General features: G+C 33.1%; 2 protein-coding genes across 2 annotated transcripts; both read left to right on the top strand.

The window, feature by feature from the left end:
• The first annotated feature begins 578 nt into the window (after positions 1-578).
• Positions 579-12,895, top strand: LOC112701036 (structural maintenance of chromosomes protein 3). Its single transcript, XM_072199017.1, has 24 exons — positions 579-660; positions 805-883; positions 1,023-1,139; positions 1,242-1,417; positions 1,582-1,827; positions 1,913-2,034; positions 2,433-2,577; positions 2,782-2,954; positions 3,419-3,518; positions 4,445-4,581; positions 4,827-5,028; positions 5,204-5,291; positions 5,384-5,534; positions 6,247-6,397; positions 6,516-6,707; positions 6,782-6,965; positions 7,050-7,120; positions 7,567-7,718; positions 7,938-8,106; positions 8,539-8,685; positions 8,906-9,001; positions 9,174-9,348; positions 10,161-10,352; positions 12,600-12,895. The coding sequence occupies exons 3-23, from the start codon at positions 1,127-1,129 to the stop codon at positions 10,349-10,351; spliced, it is 3,081 nt and encodes a 1,026-aa protein (XP_072055118.1). The 5' UTR covers positions 579-660; positions 805-883; positions 1,023-1,126; the 3' UTR covers position 10,352; positions 12,600-12,895.
• Positions 12,896-21,329: 8,434 nt separating this feature from the next.
• Positions 21,330-24,628, top strand: LOC112702206 (leucine-rich repeat receptor-like protein kinase PEPR1). The gene is made up of 2 exons (XM_029288116.2): positions 21,330-23,565; positions 23,868-24,628. Exons 1-2 carry the CDS (start codon positions 21,447-21,449, stop codon positions 24,356-24,358), a joined length of 2,610 nt encoding a protein of 869 aa, XP_029143949.2. The 5' UTR covers positions 21,330-21,446; the 3' UTR covers positions 24,359-24,628.
• The last annotated feature ends 2,156 nt before the right edge of the window (positions 24,629-26,784 follow it).

Genomic DNA, 26,784 nt, shown 5'->3' with positions numbered 1-26,784 from the left:
CCTTTTTAATATTTTGTTAGAAATATTCATATGGATTCTCTAACAAGTTGCCTTTTTAGAGCTTTTTAACATGTCTTTTCTTAATCGCTTTAAGTGCAACAATGTGTTGGATATTTGTGTTTCTCATCTAATGAATGCATATTATGGGTAATGCTGCTCAACCCATTTTTGGCAAATGAGTCAATGAGTAATAACATAAAGGTTTTGTTTTCACCAAATAAATTTGTGATTACGAGTACAGTTTCTTTCTCTGCATTGCCTCTTTCAGTTATTTCATTTACATACTTTAAAATAATGTTAAATACTTTCTGCTTGCTCTGTAGTCATTTGATTCATGGAGTACACTGGGTCTCTTTCAATTTTGAAAAACTACCTAAGTTTTGATGTGATTCTTATAATTGTATTTTTTAAAGTCATATGGAAATCCTTTTTTTAAATGCTTCAGCCTCGATAGGGTGATGTAATTTCTCCATTGCTTCAGAATTGCTCAAGCTCTAGTGATTTTTGTTCTTATAGAATATGGATACGATTGGCAATAATTTTGTTTGAAATATTGGCATCTATCTTTGCTGCTGAATAGGTTGACAAGGAGGAAGTGCGTTTGCGCCGGACTATTGGTTTGAAGAAGGATGAGTATTTTTTAGATGGAAAACACATAACGTGAGTAGAATTTATTAACATATTAGTGCGTGTGTTTTGACGTTCACTTTTGACTTCAGTTCAAAATGAAATATTCTGGTTTATACTGCTTAGCCAAATGACTATTTCCCTCTGCTCCTAAAGAAAATTATAAATGATCTGCAGAAAAACTGAAGTGATGAATTTACTGGAAAGTGCTGGGTTCTCTCGCTCAAATCCTTACTATGTTGTGCAGCAAGGAAAGGTATTGGTGCACGGCGGGGGTGCCTAAATGTGTGTTTCATTTTGATAAGATTCTTCGTCACGTTACATATAAATATAAATATATGGTAAACCATGAGCTGGATAGAGTTCTTGATTGTTTGTTTCTTATTGTTGCATAGATATCATCACTAACGTTGATGAAAGACTCAGAACGACTGGATTTATTGAAAGAAATTGGTGGTACTAGAGTTTATGAGGAGCGGCGTCGTGAAAGTCTGAAAATATGCAGGAAACTGGCATGTTTTTCTGTTTAACTAGTTAATTTAAGGCTTTCGGTTTATGTTATTCATTATTCTTGACACTGATTTCTTATCAACCAGCATTTTTCTGTTTGATAGGTAATAAAAGAAAGCAAATAATTCAAGTTGTACAGTATCTAGATGAGAGGTTGAAGGAATTGGATGAGGAGAAAGAGGAACTACGGAAATATCAGCAGCTTGACAAGCAGAGAAAATCTTTGGAATATGCTATTTATAGCAAAGAAGTTCAAGATGCTCAACAAAAACTTATGGAGGTTGTCTATGTTTAATTTTACTGTATCTATAAGTTTATTCATGATTATTATTGTGTTCTATTGATTAGATTTGCTTTTGAAGAAACCCTATTTGATTTCTCCTCTAGAATTTTGAAATATTGGATTTTGATGCCTGTAGTTGAATGCTTGTCACTTTGTTTTAGATAGAAGAAGCCCGAGCCAAGGTTTCTGAAACATCTGCAAAAAAGTATAATGACGTGCTTGATGCCCATGAGAAAATCAAAGATTTAGAGAATACATTGAAAGATGTTGCAAAAGAACTTCAAAACTCTAACAAAGAGAAAGAAAGTATAGAAAAGAGACGAACAAAGGCTTTAAAGAAGCACACAGAGCTTGAGCTTGATGTCAAGGACCTACAAGAGAAGATTACTGGAAATATTCGAGCAAAGGTATCACTATGATGGTGATTACTTGTTTGACTTGTTTTTGATGGGATGGTTTGTCCAAGATCTGTTCTCACCTACCTGCTTTCAGGAAGATGCTGCAAGACAACTGAAGATACTTGAGAAGAACATTCAAGATTCAAATGATGAGCTGGAGAAAATCAGACCTAAATATGAGGAACAAGTTATGGAAGAAAAAGAAATCACCAAGCGGTAAGCTACGGTTGTGGGTGTCTAAAGTTGCAGTTCAATAATATAATTGGATGCAGCGCTCTCTGAATGTACAAATTAGTCTTTTTGACATGATATGTTTTAATATTATTCTGTTGGCTATTTATAATTTCATTCTATTATCTTTAAAGAACTAATTTTAGAGAAGATAATGAAATATTGTTTGTCCTCATCATTCTTGCAGAAATTTTCTCTAGATATAACATATAGATTTTTGTATTTGTTGCTTGTTTGTGCATGTATTTGACACTGATGTTTCTTTAGATAATTTCTATAGCCAATCCAAGGAGGGTAAGTTGTTTTGTGTTTGTAGAGAACATGCAACAACCTCAACTGTGTTTTTTCCCAAATAAATAAAAAAATATTTTGTTATAAATCAGAATAATGGAGCGTGAGAAACAGCTCAGTATACTCTACCAAAAGCAAGGGCGTGCAACCCAGTTTCCGAGTAAAGCTGCTCGTGACAAGTGGCTTCGCAAGGAGATAGAAGATCTTGAACGAGTGCTTTCCTCAAACTCAGGGCAGGCAAGTGCTAAATTTTCTTTATGTGCTATAATGAGCCTGGACTTCCTTTTTTCTTTTATTTTAAATACATTAAGGTCCCTACTTTTTATCAGGCTGCTAGATTTGTATTTATGAATTTCATTGAGCTATGCTGTCTATTTATCATCGTATGATGTTTCTCTTTCTTTCTTTATTTATTTATTTTTGGTGGTTGTTTCGGGACAGGAAAAAATGCTCTTGGAGGAAATTGGTCGTCTTAAAGGTGAACTGGATGGCTGTGATGAGACCATTGAGAAATGTAGATCTCAGATTACTACTTTGCAATCTCACATTGACCAGTCACGGCAAGGGTTTAATAAATATAAAGTTCAAAGAGATAAGTTGCAGGATAAGAGGAAGTATGTATATCTTTTGTGCATTCTTTATATATTTCTGGGATAAAGGAATGAATATTAGGTTTACGAATTCTGTTGGGCTTTATAGTTTTGTGGAATTTTTTGTTAGGTCTTTATAGATTAAAAGTTTGCAATTGGCTATCTATAATGGATAAAAAAAAAATTTATTAGGTCCTTACAAATGGTTATCTTTAAAAAAAAAAAACACAATACACATGGAATATTCGCTTACAAAATATTCCACAATTCATCCTACATCAAATAAAAGAAATATTCCAAGAATAATTCGTATTTTTTTTTCTAAAACAAAAATGGCTTGCAAAGATCTGACTGAAAATTTGAGTAAACTATAAGGACTTACTAAGTAAAGAAACCTACATACTATTTTAGATAGAATAAATGTTATTATTGGTTACTTTACAGAGTGACAAAGATATTACTTGTGATTTTAAATTTTTGTCTTGTAGGTCCTTATGGGACAAAGAAAATACACTTACTGCTGAAATTGATAAGCTGAGAGCTGAAGTTGAGAAGGCTGAAAAGAGCCTTGATCACGCAATTCCCGGTGTGAGTGTTTTTGTCTTTCTTGCTTATTTAACATCTCACTTCTGACTTCTGAGTACTTTTAGATTCTCAAGAAATGTTACAGTAAATCTGGGATTTTCCATCTTTCACTATGTGTGTGGTACGTATGTGCTAATTTAGTGTATAACTTTAGAATCACTTACACAGGTGTTGCTGCGTTGGTGCTAATTTGGGGGATAAATATAGAATCACTTACATATACTGCCCGACTTAGGCTAACTGTTACCACATACAGATCTTTGTCCTTAAAATCTTATAAACTGCTTTCTGTTTATGGGATCTTGCTATATATATTATATATACATTGCAGCTCAACATTACTTAGAGAATTTATATGCAACTTCAAGAAAGTATCAAGTGGTTTATGTCATGATTAATGAGTTTACTGCTGTTTCATAATAATGTTCTATGTCATGAAGATTGGACAGTTTTTCTGTGGTCACAACCCTCCTCTTTTATCCGGGCTTAGGACCAGCTGTGTAACATGGGAAGAGTTTGCTCTTTTATAATATAAAAGGAAAGGACTTGAAACAATAAGTACTTCCTGGTTTCTGTCCTTTAGGTTATGCGGTACTAAAACGAACCATCAAGAATGGACTTTAAAAATAGAAAGGGGATTATTAAGAATTATATATATATATATATATAACTCCTTTCCATGTATGTCTATGGAGTTTTAATGTGTTGGTAATAAAATCCTTTGCAATTATATATGATGTTCTGTGCTGATGTTTCAATCTAATTGGACATTTAACAATGGATAGTACTTAGCATCTGGGAATGCAGTGGAAGATGCTGTTATCTGTCCAGTTCAGAGATTTTCTGTCATGATTTTATTTCTATAAACTTACTCTAGTGAGATGTTGCCATTTTTTCTATCACCATACTTGACACTCCTTTATGTTCAGGATGTCAGAAGGGGGATGAACTCAGTTCGGAAAATCTGCAGGGAGTATAACATTTCTGGTGTTTATGGTCCGATCATTGAGTTGCTGAGTTGTGAGGAGAAATTCTTCACAGCAGTTGAAGTTACTGCAGGAAACAGGTCATTTCTCCCTTATATTTCGTTTGAAATATAGGCTATGCAAACTGTAGCATTCTAGTGTGTATTTTTCTCTATGTTCCATTGGTGTGATTGAAATGGATTTTGTGTTGGAACATGCAAAGCTTTCACTTGTTCAATCCTTTTGAAGTGCTGGTCATTCTTCTTAGGCTGTGATCTCCTTACAGGTTTCAATTCACTTGTACATGCAATTTAACATTTTCCTTTTAATATATTTGTTTAAACAGCTTATTCCATGTGGTTGTTGAAAATGATGACACGTCAACCCAGATAATTAGACATCTTAACGCACATAAAGGTGGACGAGTTACATTTATCCCACTTAACAGAGTGAGGGCACCACGCATTACTTATCCCCAGAGTTCTGATGTCATCCCTCTCTTAAAGAAATTGAATTTTAAACATGACTATAACCCTGCATTCAGTCAGGTTAGCTTCTACAACAGATGTTAACTTTTATTTACACAAGTTAATACATGTTCAGGAGCAATTTGCTAAAGGGTTGTAAACTTCTAATTATAAGTTTTTTGTCTGTGGCTGGTGATACTATCTTCTTGACTATATAGATGGATTGATTTCCCTCATCATTTCTGATATTTCTTAGGTATTTGCCCGAACGGTTGTGTGCAAGAATTTGGATGTGGCTTCAAGGGTTGCCAGGACTGATGGTCTTGACTGCATAACACTGGATGGTTGGTGTGGAAATGCTTTACATGGCTTGTCTACATGATATGGCCTGGCTGTGTGTCTTGCCTTTGACTATAAGCTGTGTGCTTCATTACAGGTGATCAAGTTAGCAAGAAAGGTAGTATGACGGGAGGATTTTATGATCATAGACGATCAAAATTGAAGTTTATGAATATCATTAAGCAAAATGAAGATGAAATTCACTCAAAAGAGGAGGAATTGATGAAAGTTAGATCTGACCTGCAAGATATCCTTTAATATTTATATATGTTTAAATAAATAAAATCCTTTATTTATTTATTTATTTTTTTGTGCTGATTCACTCAGTTTTTACTTGGGTTTATTTTTGCACCAGTAAGGAGATCTCTTGTCATCCTATCTTTTTGTGTCATTCTTTTCTTATGATATTCTTTCTCCCAAAAGAGAAAAGTAGCTACGAAGGCTAGGAGGAAGGAAGGCACTAACTTAATAATTTGGTTAACTTCAAACAGTAAATTCATCATTCTCTGTCATTTAGATTTCTGGTTTCTCTTGAATATTCATGTTGCTTTCTTAGAGTAATGATTTAGTGGATGAAGGTGGATTGGTGTATAAAATTGTAAAGACCTTTGTCAAGCAAGTTTTAGAAAATAAGATTATATCTGGATTTTTTCCCCTCTCCCCGTGAGTAGTTGGACAACTTGTGTGTGACTGCACATGGTTGGTTCCATAGCCCTTAAGTGGATTTTAATGGTTTTTGAACTCTTATTACCTAAAGTCATTGATTTTTTTTTGTTTTATTATTATTGATTTTGTTGTTTGTTGACAATGATTGATTTTGCTTAGATAATTATTTTGCTCTATATTTTGTTGAAACTTTTATAGTTACACCTATGTTTTTTCGATGCACATGCTTTTCTTTGCCATTGTATATTTGTTTCCAACCTCCAATAGTTTTGTTTCCACTGAACTTACCTCACAGATAGACCAAAAGATCACTGAACTTGTTTCCGAGCAGCAGAAGATTGAGGCTGAGTGTGCTCATGGAAAATCAGAAATGGAACAATTTAAGCAGGACATTGCAAATGCTAACAAGCAGAAGCAATTGATTTCTAAGGCACTTTCAAAAAAGGTGTTATTATATTTCTATATTATACAAGATGATCCCCTTGGAGTTTCTTTTCTGTTGGAATTTGGCTGTGGAATTTTTAGTGTCAATAATTTTTAAGTTTTTCCTTAATGGCTTGTAGGAAAAGTCACTTCTTGATGTCCAGAATCAGATTGAACAGCTTAAGGCTAGTATGGCAATGAAAACAGCCGAGATGGGCACGGAACTAATTGACCATTTAACACCAGAGGAAAAGAAGCTTTTGTCTGATTTGAATCCCGAAATCAAGGAACTTAAAGAGCAGCTTGTTGCATGCAAGACTGATCGTATCGAGGTTTATTGAATTGATAGTATTTGTATTGGTACAGTTTATAGGGCTAGATCCTTGTTCTAACTTGAGATTTGCAGACGGAAGCACGGAAAGCGGAGTTGGAAACTAATCTAACAACAAACCTGAGGAGAAGAAAGCAAGAGTTGGAAGCTGTAATATCATCTGCTGATGATGACACTCTGGGTGTAGATGCTGGATTGAAGGCGCAGGAACTTAGCGATGCTAAATTGTTAGTTGATGAAGCAACGGAGCAGCTTAGAAGTGAGACTTCCGTTTAGTCTTTTCTTTTCTTGAGGTTTTGAAGAAACATTATAATTCCATGGTTGACAACATTATCTTTCTCAGGAGTCTCTAATAATATAAGTGCACGATCAAAGGAAATTAAACAGATCAAAGAAGAAATCAATAAGTTGAAGGTATGTAGTCTTCTTAGGCTGCGTTTGTTTACAGGCACGGAACATTGAAATAGGGACACAGACACAATCATGTTTGGCAAATAAGATATGTCTAGAGACACTGAATTAGTGTATTTTGTGTCCTTTCTGATACTAACAAGAGACACAATTTATTTTTTATTTTTTCTTTCATTATTTTATCAAATTTTCATAATTATATTTTTTATCGTTATACTTTTTTTCCTAAACTTTTTGTACGGAAAAATAAGAGTAAATTAGACTTTTGTAATTTGTTCTAGTTTATCACCAAACAAAATATAAAAACATTAATTTTTGTGTCTCTGTTTTTAGTGTCTTGTTTTCCGTGTTTTGTTTTGTCTTCTTCTCAGAACCAAACACAATATTATAGATTGATTGCTGGCTACAGTAATTTTTGCTTCATCAATAATCATGACTATGGTCTGCAGTCTTTGGAGGATGAGTATGAAAGAAAACTTCAGGAGGAAACAAAAGAATTAGAGCAGTTGCTGAGTAAAAAAAATATATATTCTGCTAAAGAAGAGGAATATACAAAGAAAATAAGGGAACTGGGCCCATTGACATCAGATGCATTTGAGACGTAAGGCTTTTCTTGATGATCATTTCTTTTCTATTTCAATTTTGGGTCATAAATAAGGTTTTTATTTTATTTTTTTAATTTTCTTTTAAATGATCAAGAAATCTGCCATATTTTAAATAATGCAGAAGATATGTGCTGTTACAGTTTTAGGTTATTTCCTTGCAGTTTGTTGTTATCTCTTATAGTTTGGTTTTAGCTAACTTGGTTGCACCTTCTTAGGTACAAGAGGAGGAACATCAAAGAATTGCATAAAGTGTTGCACAGGTGCAATGATCAACTGCAGCTGTTCAGTCATGTAAACAAGAAAGCGCTTGACCAGTATATAAATTTTACAGAACAACGAGAGGAACTTCAGAAAAGGCAAGCTGAACTTGATGCAGGAGATGAGGTAATTGTCTGGCATTTTGGTTGAAATGGTTCTTTATAATTCACATTAAGGTGGGTGATTACCTGACAGCTAAATGCTTGATATACATTGCTAGTTCCTGTTATGCACTATAGCATCTGAAAGATTTGGTACAACTGATCTTTCATGGCATCTGATTGTTGATATTTTCATTTCTCCCTGAAAATGGTGGTGATATTTTGATTTGTCCCTGAAAAAGGTGTCGTTAACCACTTGCATATATATGAAATAACTTTTTCCCCTTTTTATATTTTTTACTGCTTTTATTTTCTTATGTTAGTTGTATTCTAGTATTAAGGTTCATTTTGAATGTGAAACATCCAAACCCAACTTTTGCATTTTTTTTTTCACACTGGTCTATACAGCATCACTAAATTATTTGAGTTCTCTGTCACTGGCATTGAGTAATTGCAGAAAATTAGAGAGCTAATATCTGTACTTGATCAACGGAAGGATGAATCAATAGAGCGCACTTTCAAAGGTGTTGCTAGGCATTTTCGAGAAGTGTTTTCTGAACTCGTACAGGGGGGTCATGGTCATCTGGTCATGATGAAGAAGAAGGTTTGTGATTGTTAAATCTTTATCTGGTTTGTGAAAGGATCTTGCTTTCTAGCATGTTATATAGGGTCATGCTTTAAGTGATTTCTTACTTTCTCTTGTGTGGTGCTTGATTATCAATTTTTTATGTGAAATTTGTGAGAAGTGAGCTATCTCAATTGAAGTTATTTATTTCTTTTTTGGTTATTGTAATTGATATTATGTATCCATTCCTTTCTCTTAGGATGGTGGTCACGATGATGATGAGGATGATGAGGATGGTCCTCGTGAAGCGAACCCAGAGGGTAGAGTAGAAAAGTACATTGGAGTGAAAGTGAAGGCAAGTGCATTTCTGCTGTGCCCTTTTTACTTATGATTTAAATGTTTTTGCCAGTTCATTAATTGGTCTAGCAGTGGTCAAAACCAAAGCTGCTGTTTTGCTTTCATACTACACACAATTTAGGTATATAATTATAATTATTCAACATTCCTGGCACGTTTATTCCTTGCAGGTTTCTTTTACTGGACAAGGAGAGACACAGTCCATGAAGCAGTTGTCTGGGGGTCAAAAGACTGTCGTTGCTCTTACACTTATCTTTGCCATACAACGATGTGATCCTGCTCCGTTTTATCTATTTGATGAGATTGATGCGGCTCTGGATCCACAATACAGAACTGCTGTTGGAAGTATCCTTTTATTACTCTTGCTATCTTATTTTCATGGCAATTAACTGGTTGTGATTCCTCAGTCACTTGTATTGCATCTGTGGTTCGATAAAACTTTATAGTGCTTATATAATAGTCATCTTGAGACCATCTCCTCTAAATATACTAAAGCTGTTACTTGCATGGTTCTTTTACAGCTAAAAAGACTTATCCTACTAGGTGAGATTCATCAATCAAATGACACAATAGGTTTTTCTTGATATCCAAAATAGTTCAAACAATTTTTATTATTCCAACATATTTATCATGTTCCCTTCTTTCATTTAGGGTTCATCTCAAAAGACCAGGGAAATACCTTCATGTTTGTTTTCTCTCGTTAGTATTGCTGTTAAACGTACCTAAGCACCAAGATACAGGTTAAGTTCTTGCATTAGTGCTTCTAGTAGAGGGAAATGCAGGTACATATACATTAAAATTTACAGTTTTACATGAGAAATACAATTTCAAGTGAATTTCAAAGGGCAGTGCTTCATCTTTCATTTGGAGAAGTCTATTTTAGCCTTGGTCTTGGTGCATTGGTGAGGCTTTATTACTTCGTAAATTACATTTTTTGTTTCAATATATATATATTTTTTTATTGAAGATATATAATATAAAGTTCAAATTTATCCATGCTTGCAATCAATGTGCTTTGGAGGAGGCAGTTGGGAAATGTTTAGATTCAGATATGGGCTTTTGGTGATATTTAAATTTAACAATTATTATGCTTGCCTTATTGACTGATATCAAGATTCCATTTTATATTGTTGTGTTGGGATCCTTAACTTCCCTAGATATGATCCGCCGTCTCGCAGACTTTTCAACCACACAATTTATCACAACAACATTCCGCCCAGAGCTTGTGAAAGTTGCTGACAAGATATATGGAGTAACGCATAAAAGCCGGGTTAGCCGTGTTAATGTTGTATCCAAAGACGATGCTCTAGAATTTATCGAGCATGATCAGATGCAAAATGCTGAATAAGGTTAGAGAACCTCATAACATTTCTGCTATCGAGTTAAAGGTTTTGAAAATAACATGAAACATTTTTATAATAGCTGCGGCTGTTGATCTTGCTAGGATGGAAAATTTTCCTTCTGGTGGCACTTAGTGCCTATTGGTATTCTACTAAGCTAACTCACACTATATAGGGAGAGGTCCAAGTGAGAGGGGTGCTTTTATGAGAGAAATAAATTTGTGTTATATCTTTTACATCAATGGTCAAGATTAAAGTTGCATGAATTCTTAATTCTTAATTGGTCATATGGTCTTTTTAACAATTCTTAATCTTGACTATCTATATATGGTAGTGGTCCAGATTATATACATATATAGGAGATTTATTTAGCAAGAGTAGTAGTCTTATATGAATGCGAGAGACACAAATCCAGACTGCAAGTTATAGCCATATATATGGATAGTTAGGATTAAAAGATGTTAAAAAGTCATTTAGCACCTAAAAAAATCATTCCATCTATCTATCAATCAATCAATCAATTTTGTCTATATAAAAGTTGATACCAAAGTCATTCTATATTCAACTAATTACATATAGATTTCTTAGAATTTTGCCATGTCAGCATATTAGTATAGATGTAATTTTATTGTGAAACCAAATATATATTTTCTTTCCTCCTCAATGTTAATTCTTGTAACAGTTTCCATAATAATTAACAAGGTAATCTTTCCAATTAAAATCTCTTTTTAATAATTTTAAATGTCCCCTTTGTTATTCAATTCATATTTAATAACTATTCTCACAATAATTAGAGACACATGAAATAAGTTGATTATTCATTTGTTTTTACAATTGCATTTTTTATAAAAATTTATGGGAAATGAGTGTGCTAGATTGTTTCAAAAATTAAAAACTAATGAGCGGTTTATACTATAGTTGAAAGACGTCAAGCTACTCGTATATAGTTTCTTTTATAGAAAAAAAAATAATATTGCTAATTCATAGTTTTAGATTATCACAATTAACTTTATGCCTAATAATCCATTACTTTTTTGCATTTACTTTAATAGTAGGGTAAATTATATTTTTTGTTCCCGAAGTTTGTCAAAAATTTTAAAAGCACTTCTAAGTTTTATTTTGCTTCAATTTTGTTCCTGAAGTTTTCAATTTGTATCAAATATAAATTTTCAGAAAGTTTAGGATTAATCCAGAAATAATGCATGACAACTGTCCAATTTACTTGTGTTGAAGGCTGATCTTGTGAAATTGTTGCTAAATTGGTCATAAATTTTTTGAAAAATTAGCCGTCAGGGATATATGTGATGCAAATCGGAAAATTTTGGAACAAAATTGAAATAAAATAAAACTTAAGGATATTTTAAAAACTTTTAACAAACTTTAAGGACAAAAAATATACTTTATCTGTCGTAATATTATAAAACACACCAATAAATATAACAAATTTAGATAAAATTATAATTTGTATTCGGTCTATACGACGTTTACTTTTGAATTGATTCAAATTAAGGTAGTTATTCAATGTTATTTTATTTTAATATTTATGTTTTAATCCTATACAATGAAAAAATACAATTTATTTGTACTTATTAAAATAGTTAACAATATAGGTATATGCAGTTTTAATTTTTGAAACATAAATTAGTAATGATAACTTTAGAGATTATACAAATAATTACTTTACATAAAATCTTAAAATGTTTACCACCTATATTTTTATGTACTTAAACTACTATAATTCAAAATATTTACTTTTCAAAAAATAATTTATTATTCGTATTCATATTTATGTATTTAAAATTATTTTTATAATATTTATTAGTCACTTTTGATATTTATTTGAATCTACGCAACAGCAGTTTCTCATTCTAGTTGATGTAAAATCTGATGACTCAAATTTGTTCCTTGCACTCGTAAAACTACCATTCTCACTTGGACCTCTCTCTGTGTGATGACACCCCGGTTATGGTGTTGTATTGCATTAAGAAACTACAAATTTTAGAAACTTTGTATGTATGCTTACAGCTATTTCCTTTTCTAGTGTCAGCCATTTTCTTATCTTGATATAAGATTAATAACTTTCTTACGAAAGACGAGTTGCTATTCATTGATGGAAAAAACTTTTTCCCCTTTTTTCCCCATATAATATCCTAATTTTGTAACTTGTTTGACTGTAATGACTTGCACACTAATTGTGCAACGTACTAGTCCCATTGTGCCTATTGTATATGTTTTAATATAATATTCGCATTTTAGGTGCATCTGACATCCGTGATCTGATAAAATTGGTTGGCTGCGAGCATTGTTTGATGTCAACCATTTTAAGTACATTACAGACTTTATTAATGTAACTTGGATCTTCACTTTGTACAATCTCTTATTACATTGACGCCAACGTAGGTCTATGTAATCTAGAATCCCTGCTCATCCTCTATTTCTGTAAATTCATTAGAGGCTTGCTTATATGTTAATATCTTTTGCTAACTGTAGTAACCATATCTATGGTGTAAATTCCTTCAATGCTGTTTGATAATGTAAGTTTTTTACTTTTAGCTTACGTTCTATATATAATTATATCTTATCGATTTATATTTGCACTAAATATATGCTTGATTTCTTGTGTACGCCTCGCTCATAATGCATTTGAATTCAGTCATAATCAGGCAATTCAGATCTATATACCTGTTTGCAGTTGGCTACAATGGTTGTCCGTGCATGACTGCATGTAGTAAAATACAAACTTAACGTATAATAAATTGTTACTTTATTAATGCCTTATTTGCTATTCAAACTAGACTTAAGACCTGCACAAACCTGCACAATGTGTGCATAATTAAATTAATTATACTATATAGTATAAATTAAAAAATATTATATTGTTTAGATAATATGTGGATTAATGTTAATTTTAAAGACTCAGTTGTAAAAGTTATTTGTAATTTGTATATAAGTTAATATAATTATTCAAAAATAAAAAACAGAAAAATATACAACACATTTTTATTTTTAATATTGGGTTAATAATGGTGTTTTTTGAATTGTGATTTACTATGGTATTTTTCTAAAATGTGGGATAATTTAATATACGGAGTACAAATCAGATCGTCCAATTCTGATTTTTGTAGACAGTTTGATTCTGATTTTTGTACTCAAACTGTTTGATTTGTATACTTTAATTTTTTTTAATTTTTTAAACACAAATCGGTGGGTTCGATTTGTGTACTCCAAATTTTTAAAATCTTTTAAATACAAATTACAGGATTCCTCCGATTTGCGTATTTCCCATCCTTTTAAAAAACACTAAAAATTATCCCGTTAAGGTATAATGCTCATTTTATTTCCATATCCATATTTTTTAGCCACAAAAGTATTGTGAAGTTGGTTTTCTTTAAATATTTATTTATGTGTGTTTTTTAATATTTTTATATTATAAACAACTTTTTTTTATATTTTATCATAGAATATAATCAATTTTACGGTGATAAGTTATTTTTATTTATTCGTGTGAATATTTTTTATAAACAATTCATTCGGATTTTAAAAAATAAATTATATTTGTTGATATTTTTGAGATGGTGTTGCTCTATAATATGATTTTAAAGATTTTTTTAGTGCATTTGGAGATAATTTTAAAGAAAAAAAATTTGAGAATAAGAATATAAAAAGTATACTATGATATTATAAATTTATTTTATTAATCATGTTATATGAGAATATATGCATAATAAACAAATGTTATTGTGTTTAATATACATTAAATATTTATAACTGAAAATTGCTATTATTATAGTTTTAATCTAAATATTAATTATATTTAACTGTTATTTTTTAATTATTTTTGTATTAAATTTAATTATTTTTTATCATTGTTATGTAAAAATCTATTATTTTTATTTTACGCAATTATAATTTTGTCATGTATGCAAAATTGCTAACGTGGTACAATCACAAAAGCTAATATATCATAAGCTCATTCTATAATAAATTTATATTAACTTTTATATAATAAAAATAAATTAGTTTAATTTCAAGATATAATTTTTTAAATTATAAAAAATGGGTAGTATAGTGTATATTAGTATCAAAGGGGAGAATAGAAATCAAATAAGGGATTCCAAATTCAAATGAAACATCTAGAAAATAATTATTAAACCGTAGGATCAATTGGTTTTTAGAATCAAGTTTTACATGATTATAGATGGTACGTTAAAATAATTTAGGCAGTAGTAAATAGTTGATGGTCGATGGAGGATAAACTTATACTAAAGGATCTAAAATAACATTAAATCTGATTATGACGATTATAAAAAGAAAAAAGAGCACGTGAATGCAATGTGTGTTATCTTTTTTGGTGACCGAAATAAATTAAACAAATAAAATAAGGAACTGTTTAAATAGAGGGGCAACTCCGTTTAAGACTATTCTTAAACTCTTCCCAAGGTGAAAGAAGTTCTACATGCGAAAGTTGTAACTTTATCGCCATCTTTGCCATAGTATCTGCCACCGTGTTTGCATCTCTCATAATCAAACGAAAGTCAACACGCCAATTCCAATGCATGATATCTCTTATTTTGAGTACCAATGGATCAATAAACCCAAAACCATTTTGAGTAACAAGATTAAATGCTTCCACACAATCCATCTCACAAATAACATCTCGTTGACCCACATCCTAAGCTAAGAGATATCCTCTCCAAATAGCAAACAATTCTCCTTAAAGAATACTATTACTCTCAATCATTCCCAAACACTCCCTTTGCCAACTCCCATTACAATCTCTAATAACACAAGCAAAACCAACACTATCACCCGAACCAAAATAACTAGCATCACAATTAATCTTAAAAGTACCAATGGATGGGGGATTCCAAAAACCATTTAGAGTAGAGGGAAGGGACATACGTTGTAATCCAAAAATATTCCTAAGCTCCTTTTCTGAAGTTAATGCCAGACAAATCACTTTTTCCGGAGGCCAAGTTTCATGGGGATTAAATATGTCATTATTCCTTGCTCGCCATATCCACCAAAGTCCCGAAAAGAACTTGAACAGATGCTCTCTGCTATGATACAAGAACCAGTTCTTCAAATCCAAAGGATGACAAGAAATATCCAACCTATGCCAGACAAGCTGAGCTTTTGGACAATCCCGAATACAATGTAAAACCGATTCCTGGCTAGAAAGACATCTTGGACACCTATCCGATGACGACATCCCTCTTCTAAAGCGAAAAGTTGCAGTAGGAAGAGCCTCCTTAAGACACAACCAAGCCAAAAACTTATGCTTTTCCGGAACAAGCTGACGCCAAAGCCAAAGCCAATTCTCCCGCTCCTCCCAACCAAACAGTTGCTTACACAACCACAAGTAACCATTACGTGAGTTATAGACTTTGGCAGCATACCCACTCCAATACCAACCCACTTCCGGACCTGCTTGTTCATCTGGATTGTAAGAGAGAATATTACCTTTCAGATTTTGAGATAAAGGAGAATAAAGAATATCCAAATGCCACCTACCAACTGACCAAATATCCTGTATCCGGAGATTCGAATCAGAAATGTGAACATAATCCATCTCATTAGATAACCGTCCTTCTCTCCTCCAGCTAGAAAACCAAAAATTCTGGTTCAAATCTCCAATACACCAAGCAAACCCATCCTTCAACACTTTCCAAGCCTTGCAAAGACACCTCCAAATGGGAGAGTCCTTGTTCTTAGGATAACTAAAACAGTCATATAGAGATGATCGGTACTTGGCATCCAACAATTGGACCCATAGCTTGTTTGGCTGCTGGAAAAAAGTCCAAACTAGCTTCCCAAGAAGAGCAATATTTACACAATAAAGATCTCTAATCCCCAAATCTCCATATTTTTTTGGAGTAACTAGTACCTTCCAACTAACAAGATTCAATCCTCTTCCATCAACTTGTCATTTCCAAAGAAAATTCCTCATCATAGACTCCATTTTACTAATGATTCCTTTGGAAAAAATAGAGACCTGCATCTGGTACGTGGAAATAGCGGCGGCAACAGAATTAACCAAGCAGAGTCTACCAGCCCGATTGAGTAAACTCCCTTTCCAGCTTGCTAGCCTACTCCGAACCTTATCCAGGACACCACTGAAAGCTGAACGAGTCACCCTAGAATGGCTAAGGGTAACTCCAAGATACTTGCCCAAGTCCTGGACAAATCTGATAGAGGATACCCCAGTGAAAATCTCTTTCCTTGTTGCAGAGACATTCTTAGAGCAAAGCGCTTTAGACTTCTCCACATTAATCTTCATCCCAAATGCTTTGCAAAAAGTCTCTAAAACCAACATCACATTTTGCATTTGTCTCTTTGTAGCTTTACAGAATAGAAGCAAGTCATCCGCAAACATTAAGTGGGATATTCTTGGTCCCCCTCTAGAAATAGCAACCGGCTCCCACAAGCCCAAATCAACCTGATGACTAATAAAACATGTCAATTGCTTCATACACAACACAAAAAGATAGGGTGACATATGGTCTCCTTGTCTAAGACCTCGACTAGGAGTAAAGCCATTCAGACGACTCCCATTTCAAATAATAGATAAAGAAGAAGCAGTGACACAATTCATAATCAAATTAAGTGTAGGAATAGGAAAATCAAAGCTCTTAAGGGTATGAGCTAAAAACCTCCAGTCAACTCTGTCATAAACCTTCTCCAGATCAATGTTAAAGGCCAGTGTGCCTTTCTTTGATCTAGTCTTCTTCATAAAGTGGAGGACTTCTTGAGCAATAATGATGTTGTCAGGAGTTCCTCGTCCCGGAATAAATCCTCCTTGAAGCGGGCCAACAATATCCGCAAGATGAGGACGAAGCCTATTAACAAGGACCTTCGTGATGATCTTGTAAACTACATTGCAGAGACTAATCGGCCTGAAATCTTTCATAGATACCGGTGATTCAACCTTTAGAATGAGAACCAGTAAAGTCTCCAACATTCTCGGATCAAGAGTAACACCGGAGAATGCCTGCTTAACCATCTTCCAAACATCAAGACCAATGATCTCCCAATATTCTTTGAAGAAGAAAGCTTGAAATCCATCAGGACCCGGAGCTTTAAAAGAGTTCATGTGAAAAACAACTGTTCTGACTTCCTCCATAGTAAATGGTGCCGTAAGATTATTGCAAGCTTCCTCATTTAGAGAAGGAAGAGGCACATCACCAAGGCAACCCAAATCAACATCATCCAAATGACAGAATAAGCTTTTATAGAAAGACTCTGCTTCTTGACTCAGAACCTCTGGATCAGTTTTCCACACTCCATCCTTGAGAAAAAGGCCATGAATCTTATTATGCTTCCTTCGCGCAAGAGTTTGAATATGAAAGAATCTTGTATTCCTATCCCCGAACCTAACCCACTGCTCTCTGGACTTTTGGAACCATAGGAGCTCTTCTTGCACTAGAGTATTATTATAATCATCAAGCAACTGTTGCTCTTTCTGACGCAAATAAATACTATCCACCACTTCCAAACGCTTTTGTAAATAATTAATCTGCTGCTCTAATTCACATTTCTTAACAAAAATGTTACCAAATACCTTCGAGTTAAATTCTAGTGAATTCTTTTGTACTTCCGAAAGCTTGCCATGAATCCCTCTATTACCAGACCACCATGACTGGTTCATAATATCCCTATACCCAGGAAGAGTAGCCCAAGCAGCAACAAATCGGAAAGGTCGATTCCCTTTAGGTTGAGGACGACCTTTACAACGCACCAGAATAGGGCAATGATCAGACTGAAGCCTATTTAAAACTTCTGCATAAGCCTCTGGAAAGATAGATAACCAACTACTATTTATACAGACTCGATCAAGCTTTTTTGCCACGTCAACATAATTTTTCACCCTTTTGTACCAAGAAAATTGCCTCCCAATAGTCTTCAGATCAAACAAACCACTATCCCCTAATGAAGTAGCAAACATGTCTGCTCTTTGATGAGAAAATTGACAGCCTTTAGATTCATGAGAAAATTTGACTTCATTAAAATCACCAAAGAACAATCCAAGGTCCTTGAAAAATCATGGATTGTGCAACAAGATAATCCCAAAGGAGAACCCTTTTCTTAAATTGAGGACTGCCATAAATACCACTACACCTCCAAATTAAATTATCAAAGTGAACCTCAACAGTAACACCCTGATCAAAAGCATCAATGAACTTACAACAAACACCCTTCATAGAGGATAGAAACCAAATACCTCCCTTATGCCCCTTTGCTTCTACTATACCAACAGAGTGATACCCAACCTTTTCCAAAATAATTTTAAATGCTGAAAAGGGGAGTGAGTTTCAACCACAATAAAGAAAACAAGTCTAAATTTCCTAACAAGTTCCTTACAATGCACCCGGGCTAACTTATTAGAAGCACCCCTAATATTCCAAACAATCATATTTAAACTATCCATAAATAATAGGGACAGAATAAATAAGAATATAAACTCTAAACAGAATCACCAACCTCAATAGGTGGTTTGTCCTGCGGTACTAGCACACTTTGATCCTTAATAATTGCCACCTTCGGACCTCCTGACACTGCACCTGCCATGCTTCCATCTACTAAAGTTTTCTCTGTTGTGCCACCATTTTTATCAACTGGCGAGTTCTGCAAGGAGGAAGGCTGAGGACGCTTCCGTAGAAAAATTTCACGACGTGCAGGAGTTCTGCGCGATGGAGATGGCGCAATTTCATGTTTTTCTCGCTTCCCCATCCTAATGCCAATTGATTTGCCTCCATCACCATGCAAATTGGGCCTTGGAACCCTTCTCGAACCAAACTTGTGCTGCTTTCCATCTTGGTCCTTCAAACTTGATGACGGGCCCATTGTGAATTTTCCCTTACGCAGCACTTGTTGCCAGCCCTCTTCATCATCCATGCATGCCTCATTAACATGACCATCAAGCACGTGAGGAGCCAATGATTCCATAACCACATCCTTCCCTTTAACAACTCCTAATTTCTCACACAAATTACGAGGATTCTCACCTAAATCACGAGCTTCTGATTCAGTCTCTTTTTGAATCTCATGATTGTTGTGTGGCATTAGTGTCAGGGATTCATTATTTTTTCCATCACCAAAGGAATTTCCGTTTCCTTCCAAGGACTCCTTCTCCATGCACAACGATTTATCATGCCCCATACCGTGCACAAGTAGCACAAATCAACTGTAAACTCTCATACTCCACTTCATAAGTCACACCCCGCACTATAATATGTTTAATTACAGGCAACTCAAGATTAATTTAAACACAAGCTCGGGCATACTTTCCTCTTTCTGCAAGCTTAGTGGCCAAATCTACTTTCACCGAAATCCCTATTGCAGAAGCAATTCACAGCATTGCTTGTTCCTGGTAGCACCAAATTGGAAGTCCCGAAACTCGAATCCATACCAGCGTTGATCCAAAGGATTTTTCGCATGGCCTAAAATCCACATCCCATGGTTTTACTGCAACATAGTGACCGTCTATCAACCACGGGCCACCAAGAATGACTTTCTCACGATCTGTAGCAATATCAAATTTAACCAAAAAATATCCAAACCCCACATCCAACAAATCAAACCCTCCTTTGATGAGCCATACTATCCGAAGCTTATGCATGAGAGCCGTGTAGCCATAATGCTTATCCAGCACCTTGATCACGATGGCTTCCTTATAAGGTTCAGCCAGACAGCTCTTTGCCTCCTTGGTAAAATTGACACTTGATGGACGAGAATCACCCTGCTTACCTGTGACCGTCGCGATACCATCCCCAGATACCCTACTAATGCAAAGGCCTTAGACTTTTCTGCACCAATGACTTTATCTCGAAAAGAGACATTGAATGTCTTTTCTAACCCATCTCGAGAAAAACCCTCCTTAACACCGGATATACACCCACCCACGCGCTCCCCCTTATCTCTTCCGATGGCATGACCATCTTTCTCACCGTGTTCTCTCCTTCTCTCATTCTCCTTGAGTACGAAGTATATACTCTTTCTCTGCTAGGATTTTTTTTTATTATTAGAGTTATTAATAATTATGTGTGTTATCTTTTGATGACTAAATTCAGGTGGTTTATTATAAATATAATTCTTATTTCCCAAAAGAAAAGTAAATTAAAATTAATTATCTTTCAAAATATATTCACCATAACAAGTACTAAAAAACTTCCTTCAAAGTTTCATGTTATATGTTTGTTTAATTAAAAAATATTAGAGACTATCAGAATTTATTTAGCTATTAACTCAATTCTTTTAGTCTAATTATTCAATAACATATTTTATTTTATATTTTTAAATATTAATAACTATTTGATGACAAAAAATAATAAATTCTTATAATCTTTTAACATTCTTCATTTAATTAACTATTATACACAACACTATTTTGGAGTAGGACGTAAAAACCATTTATACATCAACCAAAACAAATTGCAATAAATGTGAACGATAAAAGCCGACAAACAAAAATTCAAAGAAAAAGTATATAGAACAAACTCAAATCAGTCAAAAATAGAACAATTTAATTAATTATAAATATAGTAATTAGTTTCATTTATTTATGATTTAAAATATTAGTTATTAAATATTTCACCACATTTAAATTAGGATACATTCAGTATCATTGCAACGTAAATTACGGACTCGTTTTCTCTCCAAATGATTAAAACATGACAAATCAGAAAACAGATTCAGAACCATCCAATTTATAAAGAAAAAAAACATCCTAATACCTAATATAAACACCATTCACGTAGAGCTTTTGGATGCATCCATATGCATTTAGCTGATTTTTGGCTGAAATTATATTGTTCCCTAGTATTATTGTAATTCAAATGATATAATCTTTCCATTCTCAACTAAAAGTTTCGGAATAAAGACACAATACTAACTTTGGAGAAAAAAAAAATCAACAATAAAACGACACTTAACGAATAGACCAGAAATAGGACAATTATATCGCTTGCAGACCCTTGTGTTGTCGAATAATGGTTTCTTAGGAGAGATACCTTCAAAGCTAAGTAACTGTACTTTGCTTCAGGTCTTAGACCTTTCTAATAACTGATACCAAATATTTTCAAGAAGTTGCAAAGCTTACGCAGCATGAATTTGTCGTCTAATCTATTGGGTGGTACGATTCCGGATTCCTTGTTTCAAATTCGTCAGCTTGAAGAAATGAACCTTCACAATAACCATCTCAGTGGTCCTATACCATCCAGTATTGGGAACTTGACTGAGCTGTTAAGGTTACACTTACATGGTAATCAGTTGTCAGGTACGATTCCTTCATCCATTGGTAATTGCAGTAAACTAGAGGAATTATTTCTGAATGAGAACAGATTGAATGGGGAACTATCTTTGGAGATGGCAAAGCTCAAGAATCTAAAGACTATGTCTTTGTTTGACAACCAGTTCTCAGGAGTCATTCCTCAAGACTTGGGAATCAATAGCAGCATAGTGAAACTGGACTTTACAAATAATAAGTTCACTGGTAATCTTCCACCAAGTCTTTTCTTTCAAAAGAAGTTACAAGTGCTGAACATGGGATCTAATCGACTTCAAGGTAACATACCTTCTGATGTAGGAAGGTGTACAAGTCTGAGTATGCTGATTCTCAGTGAAAATAATTTCATTGGGTCTCTTCCTGTTTTTGAGAGTAATATGAACCTCAAATACTTACACATAAGCAAGAACAACATCAGTGGACCAATTCCACCAAGTCTAGAAAATTGTACAAATCTTGCTGCAATTAACATGTCACTGAACAAGTTTACCGGGCTCATACCATCTGCACTTGGAAAGCTTGTGAATCTTACGATTTTGGATCTTTCACACAACAATTTGGAAGGACCTTTGCCACCACAGCTGTCAAATTGTACTAAAATGGATCATTTTGATGTTGGATTCAATTCCCTAAACGGTTCCTTCCCATCAAGTCTGGGGAACTGGACAGGGATAACCACATTAATTTTAAGAGAGAATCATTTTACAGGTGGTATCCCGAGCTTTTTCTCAGAACTTAGCAAGCTTCGTGAACTACAACTTGGTGGAAATTTGATTGGAGGAACAATTCCTCCATCATTGGGAAAACTGCAGAATCTGTTCTATGGGTTGAATTTGAGTTGCAATGGATTGACAGGTGTGATTCCTTTAGAACTTGGGCATCTACAAGAGCTGCAAAGTCTGGACTTATCACTGAACAATTTGACAGGAAACATAGATGTTCTTCATAAACTACTTTCATTGACTGAGATCAATATTTCAAACAATTTCTTGCATGGTCCTATTCCGAAATCTCTCTTTAAGTTTCTGAATTCCTCGTCATCTTCTTTCTTGGGCAATCCCCATTTATGTGTCAGTTGTTCTCCTTCTAGTGGCCTGAATTGCACCAACACTAGTAATTTGAAGCCATGTCCCTATCAATCAACTGATTACAAAGGCATCAGTTCATTGGTAATTTTAATGATAGAACTTGGATCCTCACTGTTTGTTTCAGCTATCCTGGTAGCTTTACTTTTGATGTATCCCCGCAAGAAAGAAATGAAGAATGATGTCTATAGTGAAAAATGGTGTTCTGCTATTGAAAGAGGAGCAGGAGGGATCGGTTTTCTTTACAACGAAGTGATGGAAAACCAATCAGCTTCCCTTCACGACATAGTGTTGGAGGCTACAGATAACCTAAATGATCAATACATTATTGGCAGAGGAGCTCATGGGATTGTTTATAGAGCTCAACTGGGTTATGCAACTTTTGCGGTAAAGAAGTTTGCATTCGAAAGGAACAAGAGGAAGTATTTACATATTATGCAAAAAGAAATTGAAGTGCTGGGAAAGATAAAGCATAGAAACTTGATCACTTATGCAGATTACTGGATAGGAGAGAACTATGGTATGGTCTTATATGAGTACATGAAGAATGGAAGCCTCCATGATATTTTGCATGAGAAATATCCCCCACCACCCTTAAGTTGGAGTATACGGCTTAACATTGCTGTTGGAATTGCACATGGACTAAAATATCTGCATAATGATCACACCACACCCATAGTACATAGAGACATAAAGCCACAGAATATACTTCTTAATGATCAGATGGAGCCTCTTATATCTGATTTTGGTACTTCCTTCTATAGGAACCTTGCTGAGCATTCTTATAGTCAATCTCATTCTTGGAAAAAGCTTTCAACATATGTTGTAGGTACTGCTGGTTATATCGCACCGGGTATGCAGATCTTTCTCCTGAGCTAGATTAAAGTTTTGGATGTTGATAATTGTTTTTAGTGTTGAGACTGGAAGAAGGATCTTGATGCACTCTGTACTTCTCTCTCTCTAAGTGGTCTAGTGTTTAATTGTTTATATAAACTATCAGAACAAAGGAAGAAAAAAGAAAAACTTTCTCCTAAACTTTTCAATTGATTTGCATTTTGCACACCACTTTCATAGCTAATAGTAATTTCTGCTTCTCTAATGTGACGATACATGCATAGTATCTCTATAACATGGCTATGTTGTCCCCTGATACAGAGAATGCATATGTAATAGTGCAGAGCAGAAAGTCTGATGTGTACAGCTATGGGGTAGTTCTGCTTGAGTTACTAACAAGAAAGAGAGTGGTTGTTGAGGAGGAAAGAAATGTGACCGGTTTAGTTAGTTGGGTTAGCTCTATCTGGTTGGAAACAGGCAAAATTGAGGAGATTCTTGATCCAAACATTGCAAATGCATTTCCCAATTCAGGAGTATTAGCAAGGCAAGTCACTGAGGTGCTTTTATTGGCATTAAGATGCACCAAGAGGAAGCCGCGTGAGAGACCAACCATGAAAGACATTACTAGCTTCTATCAGAAAAACATATTCAAGTTGAGTTGCAATGATGTGGATATGGTTAATGACGATGTTGTTGATGTGGCACCACAACCATACAGTGTTCCAACTTTCAGTACTAATCCAGTTTCTAACACTCAGAGTGACTCCTATCTGTATGGTGAAACTAGTGAGGATCAGAGGATGCAATTCTAAGACATAAAATTTATTTAGTTGTAGTGTGTATTGAGAAGGGCATGTTTGTTTAGTATTTGACATGCCCAAAACCACTGGCAGACGAGTAAAATTAAATGGGGTGTTATCTATTTGTCATGCACCACTCTGATGATTCAGTGTTGATAAATTAAGAGAAAGATATTATGGGGTGTTATCTATTTATTTCTTTATTTGGTAAATTGGGCCATTATGTTAAATCCCCAAGAATAATTATTTTAAAAATACCCACATTTGTTGTTATTTATAAAATATGTCTGAGTGCTAATTGTTTTAGGAATGTTATTATATTCCCATGTTTTTTAAAAAGAATGATTCTAGCTAACTAACTTTTTTCAACCAACATCAACCAATTTTTTTTTTAAAATATTCCCATAGCATGACAATAAAACATAAATATTTCAATGATAAATAGTAACAGTATAACAAAAATAACATACAACTAATGTATGTATGTAGTTTGCCCTGCCATGCTAACAACGATCAAAATTTACTTCTCTCCACTTATCTTAAATTTGTTTATTTTAACATTTTATATGTTAAATAATTTAAGATATTTTATATTTTTATAATTTATTTTTAATTATTATTAAATTTATAATTTTAAAATAAAAATATAAAATTAATTTCTTAAATTTAATAGAAAAACGGCCTCTAAGTACATATTAACAATGGTAAGATTTTTTATTTAATTTTAAAATAATATACATTGATATCGAAAAATTAATATTAAAATATAAAAATTATTAACAAAAATTTTGATAAAATCATAATTTAGTAATTAAAAAATTATTGAAGGGTATCTTAGAAAAAATAATTTAATTATTATATTTTTTTTGAAATATTTTGGTAAAAATACAATTTAATCAATAAAAATAATTTATTAAATGGTATTTTGGTAAGCAATATTTAGTGATAAAGAAAATAAAATTTTTGCTAAAAGGTATTTTTGTAATAAATATTTTTTTTGAAAAATAGATATACAAAAAATTTAAAATAGATTAAAGAGGAGGTTTTTTAAAAGTTATAAGAGAAGGGAATGCATATTTTTTAGACAAAGGATTCGATGGACGTTTGGACCATTAAATGGTGTCATAGCAAAACATGTTTTTTAAGTTTTTAATAACGGCTAAATAGTGCTTATCTAATTTTAATTATAAATTAATTCTTTAGATATTATTTAATTATAAAATCTATTTTTAATTTTATAAATAAGTATTTTATCATTCATCTATCATAATAAAAAAACAAAAATAATAACGAATTAGATCTTCCATTAATCATGAATTTGTTGGCACGAAGCACGGACACTTCGCTGAGTTGCCGTGTCTGCGTGTCGGACACATTTTGGATACGATACTCACCGACACTCGGACACATTTTGGATACGATACTCACCGACACTCGTCCGACACGCGTGTTTACTGTGTCCAACCGTGTTTTAATAAAAAGTAAAAAAATTTTCTTCGGACACGCTTAAACACACCTAAATACCATCACATATGAGTGTCTCCAGTTTTATTCTTAACATATATTCTTGAAATAAATTTAGATATAGTATATATTATTATTTATTAAATAAAAAATATTTTAAATATTTGATATAATTAAAATAAGATATTAAAAATAATTTAAAAAATTAATTTATATTTAAATATCAGTAAAATATCAAAATACTATTACGATTTATCTAAAAAAATATTTTATATTTTATATATATGCATGTTCTTGTGTCTTATAAAACTTTAAAATTTATGTGTCAATGTATCTCGTGTCGTATCGTATCCTGTACCCGTGTCCGTACATAATAGCTGACAATTTGACAACATTCATAGCTGCATCCTTATTTAAACTTATAGTGCTATACACATTAATTCAATTACGAATAATAACAAGTATAGTTAGCAAAAATAAATAAAAAGTAATAATTCTTGATCATATTAGATCAACAAATGGATTAATGAGCACATTTCATATCTGTTAATTAGTCCATTTTTTATTATTTAATATTTATAATAATTATAAGAGTTTAATTTTAATGTATTAATATTTTAAAAAATTTTAATATTTAATTATTAGAGTAAATTAATAGAAAGTTTAAATTATGTTAATATCCTAAACTAAATTTGATTACATGCATATTTTGTTTGACTCTCTACGTAAATTGAATAAATTAGATTTGATTTAGTATGTATATGTTATACCTAATAGTAAGTTTATTCGATTTACTATTAATAGTTGGCATTTTTATATTATATAACTATCTGTTATTTTTGGAAAAATCTTAAGTTTTAACTCCTATACCATCTTGAGGGTTTTATATAAATTTTTCAATATAAAAAATCTCATAATAATTCTTTAGATATTAACGAATCAAATGATATTTTTTAACGAATTTTTAGAAATTA

The sequence above is a fragment of the Arachis hypogaea genome, chromosome 7 (assembly GCF_003086295.3).
Source record: "Arachis hypogaea cultivar Tifrunner chromosome 7, arahy.Tifrunner.gnm2.J5K5, whole genome shotgun sequence".
Lineage (NCBI taxonomy): Eukaryota > Viridiplantae > Streptophyta > Magnoliopsida > Fabales > Fabaceae > Arachis > Arachis hypogaea.
This window is presented reverse-complemented; position numbering and strand designations above follow the sequence as displayed.